This window comes from Vigna radiata, chromosome 7, assembly GCF_000741045.1.
Source record: "Vigna radiata var. radiata cultivar VC1973A chromosome 7, Vradiata_ver6, whole genome shotgun sequence".
NCBI classification, from domain to species: Eukaryota; Viridiplantae; Streptophyta; class Magnoliopsida; order Fabales; family Fabaceae; genus Vigna; species Vigna radiata.
In genome coordinates, this window is record NC_028357.1 from 24,818,355 (window position 1) to 24,831,075 (window position 12,721).

A 12,721-nucleotide genomic window follows, 5' to 3' on the forward strand; every position below is an offset into this window, starting at 1 on the left:
TCGGGGGACAACAGCACTAAAACACAATGCATGCAAGACTATATTTGTTGCTTGAAATTTACACTTTCACAAGAAAATAAGGCACATCAAATATAGAAAAAAGAAAAACAGTCAACCAGAACTTCAGCAGCCATGTTACATAACATATCAACATAAAAGCAGCTTTGTTTCTGGAAACATATTTAAAAGCACATGAAAGTCAACAATTGCAAGAAACATACTTCAAACAGCGCACTATCGAATGAAATTAAAGCGGCGCTTGGCAGCAGCATATAAAATATCATTGTGACAAGGGTACCAGAAGCATTTATCTTGAGCCATATATATTTATGGTACATTCATAACACAGAAGCATGCATAAATAAAATCGAGTTTTAGGCCAGCATAGCAACACAGTAAAGCTCAACCTAAAAGTACAATTATTTATAGTATTTTCTTACATGACCTAAAATCAGTAAAATGTCAGTCATAATTTATTACTCAGATTGCAAGACCTGTTGTCATAACTTGGATGATGAGAGAGGGTAGTAACAAACAAGATTGGAGAAATAGTCAATTGTTGCAGCAGCATCTCACATCTTCATGGTTCAACTCCAAATTGTTCCACCTCAACTTTGAGAGACTTGAGGTACTTAACAGCTTCATCTAAAACAGTAACAGAATCCATTTGATTACCTCCACCAGGCACGATCTTTCTCAATATTCTCACCATCCTCTTTATCTCCCTGTTATTCCCATCATTAGCCTCAGAAGACTTGTGTACAGAAGATGATGACAGCCTCTTCTTCCTCGATTTTGAGCAATAACTGGAGCAAGTATCAGATAAATTTTCATAATTTTCATGAGTCCTTGCTGTGCTTATTTCTTCCTCATCAAAGTCTTCTAGTTCATCAGCTCCTATGCTCAACAATGCATCAATGTCATTAGGATCTTCTTCAAAAGGAGATGACAATTCTCTTTCCATTTGATTGACTTTATTCTTCTCAAAATCTTGAGAAAAATTAGCATGAACATTTAAGCCAGGACTATTAAATTTGTAGGTCATTGCAGGATTGAACATAATCCTACTTCGCTGATCTGTTTGATCAAAGATAACAAAATTCTTGGGGCATGCCTCAGAGGGTTGCAATTTAAATCTTTCAAAGGGTGTTATCTGCCCCACACCTGGAGGTAAAAAAGCATCAAAGGCAGAAGAAAGTGGAGCATGCATATGAGCATTAGCATCAATGGAGTCATCTGCTAAAGGAAGTACCATCTTCTCCGGGAGAAAATATTCCTGAGTCTGCATTATATTATCTGTTCAATCTGACTGAATTTCAACAAGCAATGCTGATTTAGCCTATGCAACTGGCAATTATTCTGTACTAAAGCTGGAAGGAAGTTCCTAAAGGAATGTTAAAACTAAACAGCAGGTGCTAAGGTGATTCCAATTTCCATCTAACATCAAATGGCAACTTTTCCAAACTAAAACTTCATCTTTCTGGAGCTTTTCAATGATGAAGTACAATACAAGGCAATCCCCACCCCCAAACCAATGTACCTCAAAGCTAGACTACGTAACAGGTTTTAGCAACTGACGAAAATACTCAGCCTGCAAAACAAAAATGGTGTGGTAAAACAGCAGTAATAGTAAGGAATTTGTTATTAGCAACAACAGTTGCTGAATCTAAAATACTACTAAATCTACAAGATGCTACTTTTACAATTAGAGAAAACTTCCACCCCATTCAAAAGTATCTTATATTTTAAAAAGTTGTCATTAGCCACACTAAGATAATGAACCTCATAGATACTTTTAGAAACTAAAAGTGGGGAAGATGAAAAACTTACCTGGCAAACAAGCATCAATTGGTTGTACGCAATGACTCCAACACTCATTTTAATTTGTCCAACTTCCTTCACAGCTCGGTATCTCTTTATTGTTATGGCAAAGTACATCCTCAAATTCCCCAACAGCTTGGAAATGAAATGGAGAAAAACTAAAAAAGAGTTCCTTTGCAACCTAATGGGACTGCACTTGCAACGCCAAGAAACAATATAAGACCATCAGATATAATATGACAGGTAAAATATGAGATTCCATAAAATGTTCATAAAATATAAACCTATGGCAGCTATATTCAATGTATCCTTTCACATATTAAGAAGTCTTAAGTCATAGGATCGATACATGTTCTCCATGAAACAAAAAAGTTACACCGACATCACAGTTGTTTTCATTCCATTGCATGAAATAGACATAAAACTGTTACAAGACAAGTTCCAACCAAAATTTCATCGAAAACAATAATAGTTCTACAAACTGTAGAGCAAATTGGCAGGACAAAATTCCTCACCTGAGCAAAATAATTTACAGAATCACGCGAAAAAACACCACCAAGCGAACACAATTTCTTTTGTGATCCACAAACAAGGAAACCCACGGCATCTTGACTTAGCTCCACTCCAGATTATCAGATAAGATAAACCCAAAAACCTGAACTCAACAAAGTGTCAAAGTAAGGCTTCATCTTAAAATCAAGAAGCAACCAACCATAAAAGAGACATCAAAGGGACTCAAGAACAAAACATTCCAATCCAGCTCCAAAATACTAAAACGAAAAGAAATAACAGTAAAGCATCACGATTATCCTCGAAAAATCCTAAATCTTATCAGAATCACATAATCCATGGCTCAACTTCCATAGCCATTAACATAAACGAATTTTCGCAGCCAACCACACAGTAAAGTTCCAAACTTTGTATCAAACTAAGCCCCCCACTAAAACAGAAAATTAATTTCAGAAAGAAAACCCTAGCTAACAGTAGAGCAAAACTCATAACATGTATATACCTTTGTTTTTTAAAAAGAAACAAACTTTACCATACAGATCTTAAAACTGGAACCTCACCAGCACAAAAACAATTACTTTTACCAGAATTGACCGCAACCTTTGAACCGAACAAATTGAAAGTCAAAGATCAAAGTGACAGATCAAAACCTAAGATATTGGAAGAAAAAAAAACGAAATGAAAGAGGAATCAGTGAAGGGCAGTGAAGAAGAAGAAGCAGCAGAGAATTTCAGCCAGGATGCGTTTTGCCTTAGGGAGCATTTTTTTGAAGGAGAGAGAAAGAGAGAAGAAATGTGAGCCGTTGGATGGAATGAGCATGGTTCTTGGAAATGCACTTCCGTTTATTGCGGGTGTGATCTGAACCATTCGATGAGAGCCCGCGTGAAGAGAAAAGTGGGGCCCGTGAGGTTTGACAATGCATACATAATGGACTCACTCCAGTCACTAGTTTCCATGTGGAGCAGTGTCTGTTTGTGGGATTAATTAATTAATTAATTAACTAAAATTTAATTATTCTTACTTGTTGAATATATAAAGAAATTCACACTTTATCACTTAATTAATTAATGAAGTACTTCCTTTTATAGAAATTATTAAGTAATTATTACAGCTACTATTATTTTAAAAATACTTAATTTACTAAAAACATTAAAGTTGTTTACACTACCTTTTTTTATTAATAAATATTACATCTTAGTGTAGACTTTATGAATATGTATTAAAATTGAAGATATATTTAGAAATGTTATAATAGAATTATTTATGATGTAAGTAGTTTTTATTTCAGAGAATAATCTGGAATTGTGTTTTTAACATATTCTTCAAAAATAAAAAAGCCTTTATTGAAATGATATCTAAAAACGAAGAGGACTTGTGAAAGGGAAAAGAAGACTTTATAAAAGATAAAGTTGGAGCATTTAAAGACAAATATAGAACACTTTGCAGGATTTGGACAATTCTTTTTTTACTTTCTTTCAAAAAAATTAATTAAGGAAATAAACTTTTAGGTGTTACTTTTAATAGCAAAACCTTAAAAATAAAAAGAATAACCAAATCTGACTTTTATAGTTTTTTCTTTAATTTAAAGATTAAAATTTAAGTGTATTATAAATTTGTATATTTTAATAGAAAAAAATTGTTTTATTATATTTACAAAAATATTTTTTATTTTTTTAAGTACTATGCAGTTTTATTTTTATATTATCTCTATTGAAAATAAAATCAAACGAAAAAATACTTTAAAAAATAACAAATAATTTAAACACTCAATATAATATAAATAATTATTAAAAAATAATTAAAAGTATTAAATTTATGAATTATTTACAACTTAGTTAATTCTTAGTTTTAAAAAATTTCTAATATTCTACCCATATTACACCTAAGCTAAAATATATTTACTTAAAGTACTACAAGTTTACGTAATAATTAAAAAATGCAATCGATGAAAAAAAATAAAAGATTAATGATAAATTTTAAAAATAAATTGAGTCCGTTATTAACTTCATATAGTAGATTAAATTTCAAAATTGTAAAATTGTGAAGTGCAAGTTTAAAACCACACACATTTGCACAGTCTATATTTGAAATACACAAATTAGAATGGATAAAATCTAAGTAATAAAATTTGATGAAAAATTAAAATTTGTGATGTTTTAACGTCAAATTGGAGAAACTCAAGTGAGAAGGAATAATTTTGAATTCATAAAAATAGGTGTTATTTAATTTATAAGTTTTATAACAGAAATGACTTTTAAATTAGTCGGTCTTATACATATTGTTTATTTTTTAATTTTTTATTTATTTTAATTTAATAAATATGTTTAATTTTTATTTTTAATTCCTAAAATGTAATTCCACTTTTAGTTTTGAAATAAAAAAGATCTACTTTAGTCCTTAAAATTTTAAAAAATATATATTTCTTCTATCCTTGTAACAAAAAGACATGATTTAAAATGCATGATGTCAATTATTGCCAATTATTACCATGTATAGTTTCTTAAGTATATGAAAATTAATTTATTTTAACTTGAAAATGTTTTTTTTTCTTTATTTCACTCATTTATTTTTAAAAATTTAATTTATAATGTGCAAATCCTACATTCCTTTTAAAATTGTTGCAGTCAATGTATAATTAGAGTAAGTTTTTATCTTAAAAGAAAATAGTTACGGGTTTGAAATATTTGTTTGCAGGTTAAAAGTAAGATTAAAATTTTATTAAATGATTCCTTTGTGGTTGGTTTTCCATGAACTTTCAGAATTGTTGACATCTTTTAAAATTTTTAAGTAATTTGTAAATTCAAATCACTTAATAAAACATTTAAAAGGAAGAAAAATATAATTTCATCACAACTTGATCAAATAAAAAAAATCCTTAGTTTATATCTTCTTAATTGTGAATACTTTATCCATGAAGCTCTTAAGATAGCTAATGAAACATTGAAGTTGTCTTTAGGTAGTATCATTGGATGAGGTAATATAGTATATTTATCTAATTTTAGTTAGTATGTTATATTTTAACTTTGCACAATGAATTGATCTGTAGTAAAGTATGTTGTAAAAAACTGACAAAAATAGTATTTTCTAAGACGTGTAGAGTCACTGTTTTTAAGAACTTAATATGCGGTATACTGTCCAAGTCCCCCAGAGAATCTCAGAACTAACAAGGAACTCTAAAAAGAATATAAAAATAACCCAAAATAATCTTAGAAGACGAAAAGAAGATGAAACTAAAAGAAGTGAAGAATAAAAAAGATTGATTTTTGATATGTTTTGAAATGGAGGAAGAACTTCTATTTATAGAATTAGAAGAGAATAAAATCATTAAAAGAAAATAAAAATCAATAAATTTTTCTTTTTTAATGTTGCAACTCTTTAAATCAATTTGAACTTACTCAAAAAATAATTCGGTTGCCCATTAATGAAAAACCAACGTTCTAAAACAAGCATTTAATCAACAATTAAATTTTACAATATTATAATATTAATATAATATAACAAAGAATTTATATATATTTTTATACTTAGAATGTGTTTATTCGTATATCCAACATGTTATTTTAACTTTTCTTTGACATTCTTTTCCTTTATTAAATTTGAAAAGAATAAAAAGAATATATTGAAAAATATAATTAATTCAAATAAAGATGTAAATTAAAGAAATTTTGAAATAAATATAGACAGAATGAAAGACAATGTTAATTCTACAAAGAGAGATTTGAATATAACTTAAAAATACTTTAAAATAATATTTCTGCAAATGAGTCATTTAATGATTTATAAAGCAAGGTCAAAATACTTGGATAAGAGTTATGACTAAGAGTAAATGCAAACATATAATAAATAATAATATTGAATACACAATTTGCATATTAGTTTACTCCAAACTTATATTACATCTAACTATGCTTTGCAAACTATAATTGGTTTCAACTAATCAATAAATATTATAAGACTTATAAGTAAGGCTGTGAAAACAGGCAACCCAGTCCGATTCACCATGGGTTGGTCATTTAGTGAGTCAATCCAACCTGATTCATTTATTAGTAAGCTAGAAAAATTTGATCATGTCCCGACCTACCACAGGTTGGTGGATAAACGGGTTGACTTATTGATTCACTTAATTACAATTTTTTTTTAAATAAAAAAATTACAAACTTTCTATAATCCAAATCTAAACAAATTTCACTCCCAAATTTCACTTCCAACATGGGTGTTTAATTAATTTCGAAAATAGAGAACTTAAATATTTTTTTCAAACAAAAAAATAATAAATATTTTTTTATAAAATTAAAATTAAATTTTAATAAAATAAAATTAGGTAAGTGGATTGGTGGGCCAACCTAGTCCACCACGGGTTCAACCCGCATGAGCCGGGTTTAAATGAGTCGGTTGAAATTTGACCCGCATAAAAAAAATACAATATTTTCAAACCCAACCTAGTCCAAACCCGTGGTGAGTCGGGTTGACCCACATGTTGTATCCCATTTTGACAGCTCTACTTATAAGTGCCATTTATAGCTTACATAAGTACATAAAGTTACTCCTTCTTATCTAAATATACAATGTCTTTCTTGTCCTAAGTAGACAAAGTTTCTAGGTTATATGTTAACTTTCGTTAAGATTAAGCACTGAGTAGGCAATGTCTTTGTAGACTATAAAAGATTGTTTGATTACAAGGTTCGTTTTCAATTGAAAGGGAATGATATAACTTCTTCTTATTCTAGAGAAAACTTCATGATAATGAAGGATTTACAATAAAAAATCACTCTCAAGGTCTTCTAGCAGATGAACTATATTTTAAACATTTACAAGATTCTATATTCTTTTTACTTGCACTTAAAGTACTCTTGTTATGTCTTGGATCTTTTTTTTTAACCAGAAGCCTCCCTTTTGCAGGTGTGCACATAAAATTGTTGTAGGTTAAGTACTCGTGGGATCTTGTGTCAACTTTATCAAAAGTTCATGACTTTATATTAGCACTTCTATTTTGTAGTTTGAAAATATGTATAAGTCACTTTTTTTTTTTTATTTCTATTATGCTTTGCCAACAATACCATATAGCATATTGGATATATCCATGTTAACGAATGATATTTGTGTCATAATCTATCTTGAGAAGTATTATTACTAAACTTAGTTATTAGACGATACAACATATGAAAGACATGCCTTGTGCTGAGCACTTAAAATTTGTGTCTAATCTATATGATATGTGTATAAAGCTTGATATTTGTCTTGAGACTATATTTAGTCTAACTTATAAGACTCTTTTGGCCTAGTAGCGTATCATCAGATGATGCTTTCATAGTTGTGTCTTTGAAACTTTTTTTAACATGATATCACTTGCGTCTTTGAGACTTTTTTTAACATGATATCACTTATGTCTTGTGATCTTTTCATACGGAGCTTTGATGGATGCATTTTGCTTCATCAAACTTATTACATGTGTTTGGTGATTTGAACTTCATTCAAGATAAACAAATTTGTATGTAAGAGACCTTGTCTCATCAAAGTTTTGTGTGTATTGATCTATAATAATGTCTTGCATCTTAGGAATTTTTTGTTCTTTGTATACTTTTTTATCATCTTCAACTTTCATCTAATGTATATTTTACACTAGATAGGTATGTTATATGAACTAAATAATGTTTTTTTTTTATATATTATTTGTAGTTCAATTATTTAATGTTATTGGTTTAGTTTTTTCACAAAATATCTTAACTTTAAATTTTAAAAAATAAAATATAAAAATTAAATATGGCTAAAAAATGTTCCACAAAAATATTTATATCAAAATAACTAACATAATTCAATGTTGATTTAAAATGATATTAAATTTTTTTATTATTCTGAAACTTTTTATTTAAATTAAAATTAACTTTGACTAAATATTAATCTCAATTAATTCAAATTAATCTACTAATCTAATCGTAGCATAGTTGGAATTAAGCAGGATAAGAATAAGAAATAAAAATATTTGAAAATAGAATTCACCTTAAAAATTTAAAACTTAATAAGAATCAAAAGGTACATTCAAGAAAACTCAAGACATAGGAGGAAGTCCAATATAATATATTTCTATCATATGCAACATGGACATAAGCATGAATATCAATTATTCTATCTATAAATCATCTCTATTGTTGGGTTTTATTGCGTCCTACACTACCATTTGCTCACATGTATCACACGATCATAACAGGTACACAACTAACCGTAGAAAAAAATAATACAAAGATAAGCTTATTTATTTTTATAAAAATCTATCATACATTTTAGATAATATAGTTCATGTTTCTACTAAACATAAACATTCAAATTCACATTCAATCTTCCACATCAAACAAAAATACATCTATAGACTATCATTTAAAAAACTTATAGATATTGTATCGTAGCTCATGTGAAGTCCACCACTTATCATGTGATCAAACAATGAGTTATAGTAAAAGAATGACCTTAACTCCATATAGACTAACTTACCATGAAAAAGTTAGTTCTTATCAATCCTCTAGGTCACAACATTATTTCATATTGATCCTATAGACAAAGAACCTCCTCCAACTCTCAGCACCTAAACTTCATTCACTATATAAGTCCACAAGTTTAGTAGAGTTAGGATGACTTCACGTCGAAATCCCTACACCAATGTTTTAGACTATAAAATATGATACTTCTCCTTAGGAATGATCATATTCATACAATTCACACAATCATAATATCATTCAATCACATTTCTCAATAGATTTTTGACATTTAAAGTCCAATCAATTCGATTTAACTTCAAAGTTGCTCTTAATAGTCTTAGTTCTCATAGGATGTTCTAACTACATATAAAAAACCTCAATTAAAGATCTGAGCATGTTCTCATGATCTCAAATAAACATAGATTCACCTTGAGCTATTTTTAGTCACATGCATGAACAAGAGGGTCACATTTAACTCAAAATGCTAAACATACTCCAAAAGGAACAAAAAGTGAACTTACTTTGTTGTAAAATTTAATTTGTTGGATGTGTAGAGCTCTCGACAAGGATATTTTTTATAGTTTCTGATATTCAAACACATGAAATATATGTTTAAAGATCTAAAGAGAAGACTTAGAGAAGTTTTAAGAAAGAGTTCTAAAGGGATAATGATTTTTATAAAAGGAAACTTGATTAATAGAAATTTTGTTTATGTTCTAACATTTTAAAAATGAAATAATCGAATGATCTTTTAAAAATCTCTACTAATGATGGAAGAGCAATCCAACTGATTCTGGTGAAAGAGGTAGTCATCTGGATCTTCTTCTCTAAACGGACATGGATGCAACAACTTCTAGATTAAAAAACTGAATGAAAGTCGCTGATAACGGTCTAAAAACCGTTATTTTCATGCATAGATTTGATATAAAAACACACCCTTTGTGGCTTAGAATGAGCTTAGAATCAAGTAAAACACTTAAGTTGAGTCGTATGAGAGTCAAAAGCTGTTTTTAGAGATATTATGCTTGTTTTGCAGGGTTTTGATGAATATTAAGGATGGAAGCGAAGTAGGAAGGTCATAGACTCAAGAAAAGATGAAGAAAAAGCAAGAAAAGAAGAGTCTACAGACCGCTCAACGCCAAGCTTCAACGCTGAGCGCCCAAAGCGAGGGGGAGTCTTTGCCTGGTGCCCAGGTGGTCACGCTGAGCGCCCAGAGCGATTAGAGGCAAACCGCTCAGCGGTGAAATTGGCCGCTGAGCGGTGGCGCGGCTAGGAGACAAACCGCTGAGCGGTGCATTTAGCCGCTCAGCGGTGATCTGTTTTTATGGGCTTGGATTTTGATAGATTGTGTTATCTTTTTGGCCTATATATAGCCCCAGTGCGACTTGGAAACATAATCTTTTGGCAGAGGAAGACGACACAACACTCTTTTCACCCCTTGGAGGAGGACTTCAATATACCAAATCTAGGGTTTATCTTTTCATTCTTTCCATTCAATTCATCTAGTTCATCATGATTATGGTGAACTAAATCCTTTGTTGTTGGGGAACAATGTAATCTTTTGAAACTCTCATTTATCCAAATTCTTATTTATTTCATATGCTTGTCATATACTTGTTTATCAATTGTTGGGTTCTCATCTATGCTTAATGCTTTTATTGTTTAACTCATTTAGTAAAAGTTGTTTATCTTTATTAATACGGGGACGTACGGTAATGTCATGAACTGGTGGAAAATTCCTTGATTATGCTAATACCGCCTAGGGATAGGGGTAGGACGATAAATTGTATTTTGCTTCCGTTCGCTATGCATTATTAGTTACTAGAGGAGGCTAGGGATAGCAAGCCAGTAATTAATAATAGGCTCTTTTCACCATGAGATTGGGCTAAGGGTAGACTAAGAAAGATTGCATGACAATTGGATAAATAAGTGAAGTAAATAAGAAGAGTAGATATGTGAGAGCGGATAAGATGAAATTGTAAACCCCAACAACACCATTCATCCATAGTTTTTCCTTAACCATTGATTCATGCATTTGCATGTTTAATTCTGTTTTTGCATTTAACGATCAAAACTTTATTCTTTTCTCAAGTCTTATGAAATTAGGTTACATGAAAGTTAAGGCCTAAGAGTCCTTTGGGAAACGATACTCGGACTTACCCGTTTATATTACTTGATAACGATATGGTACACTTGCTAGGGACTTAACAGTCATAAGCAATAGATACTTGACTGAATTGATGAAGGAACACAGCGGAATGAAGGAGAATTGCAAGATGAAATATATTTAGTGGAATGAAGATATAAGGAAACAAAAGGAAATGGAGAAACACTCTAAGCGGTGGTGTTCTGTAATTAAGAATTGAAGTGGAATTGATGATTCAGTGACAAAGAAATTGGAATGAAAGCAGAGGAAAATATGTTGAAAAGTGATGCAGATGATGTAAAAGATGATAGGAATGGAAGCCTAGCTAGGGAGAGAGGCTAGAGGAGACTCTCAAGCTCTCTCTCGGTAAACTTCAAGCAAGAAGATAATTCTGGTCTAAATCAATAGAAATCAATCTTCATTTCATTCAAAGGTGCCTTTTAAAATCAAAGAGCAATATATTTAAAGGAAAACCAAGTCCCAATCAAAAGCCTTGACGTTAACTATAATGCATCAAATAAATGCCAGTTGTGCAAGGGTGAAGAAACGTGAAGAGCCACATGGTCAATCAAACTAGCAACTGATGGTGAAGAAACGTAAGCATTTGATGCATTCTTCAGACGCTGAGCACAAGCCCTCATCCGTTGGGTTTTAGGCTTCCTTCTTCTTCAACCAAGTTGCTGGAATGTACTCACATTGGGCTTCCAAAGCAGCTTGTTGGACAATTCCATAATGCATCCAAGTAAAGATTCTAAAATTCCTCCAAGTGAAGATTTATGTTGCTTCTCCTTTCTTGATATTTCCTTACTTCTTTCCTTGATTCTTCTTTGTCTTTCTTCAAGTGTTAAATCCTTTTCTTATGCTTAAGGCTTGGCCTTGTGCTAAGGCTTGACCTTATTAAATCAACTACTATTTAATATTTTCTAAGTCCTTACAAACATTAGTGATTTTAATTTTGTTTATTTTTAAAATAAATGTATACAAAATTAATTAAAGTTATATAGAAGAATAAAATTTTATTAAAAAATTAATTATTTTTCAAATTTGTGTAATTTTATCAAATGTTACTCATTTTTATTAAAATTACATTAAAAATATTTTATAATTTATTATATTATACCATTTTTTTTTCATGTCACATGGATCAAATCTATAAGAAACTTTTCACTCTTGTCTTCTCATTCCTACTATTTGTTTCTCAAACTAAACAATTCACTTTCTCTTCCTTTCCTTCCTTTTTCTCCCTCCTTCCAATCCAAACAAAGCCTTAGGAAGGTTTCAAGCTCAATTTGTCTTCATGCTTCGTCTCTTTGTTTTACACTCGCAACTTCAATTTTAACTTCTACATATAGTTACATTTGTAAGCACATGATCCTATAGTAGGCTTCAAATTGAATTCTAATGATATTATAAGAAACAATGTTATTGTCGTCAAAGTGGATTATGAGACAACAATTTTGAATGTACAATCCCTTTGTATCAATTTTGTAGTGCACATCATTAAAATTGAAATTGGAAGGACCTACACAAATATTGAGTAGAGGACAACTTTGGGTTCCTAAGGCTAGTTATGTGTTTAACATCATATAAAATTGAAAACTAAAATGATTTTTTTTTTCAATTGAAGGATGAAAAGAAATAGTATCACTAACTTGAAGGACTAAGCACATATTTCAAAGAAAACTAAGATTGAGAAGGGGTGTTTTTCAATTTCCTTTCTTTTTCTTTTTGTGAAGATTACCCAAAATTTGTTCTTGAGTACGAATGGTGAGGT

General features: G+C 30.2%; 1 protein-coding gene across 7 annotated transcripts; it reads right to left on the reverse strand.

Annotated features, from left to right (window-relative positions):
- Window positions 1-242: 242 nt before the first annotated feature.
- Window positions 243-3,151, reverse strand: LOC106768906 (transcription factor bHLH144). Of its 7 annotated transcripts, none has more exons than XM_014654289.2 (4): window positions 2,982-3,151; window positions 2,337-2,476; window positions 1,831-2,011; window positions 243-1,591 (listed from the first exon to the last, which is right to left on the reverse strand). In XM_014654289.2, the coding sequence occupies exon 4, from the start codon at window positions 1,286-1,288 to the stop codon at window positions 581-583; it is 708 nt and encodes a 235-aa protein (XP_014509775.1). In that variant the 5' UTR covers window positions 1,289-1,591; window positions 1,831-2,011; window positions 2,337-2,476; window positions 2,982-3,151; the 3' UTR covers window positions 243-580. The 7 variants fall into 7 exon arrangements, with proteins under 7 accessions (XP_014509775.1, XP_014509773.1, XP_014509774.1 ...); XM_014654287.2 differs by having other exon boundaries at window positions 2,916-3,151; XM_014654288.2 differs by having other exon boundaries at window positions 2,910-3,151.
- Window positions 3,152-12,721: the final 9,570 nt, after the last annotated feature.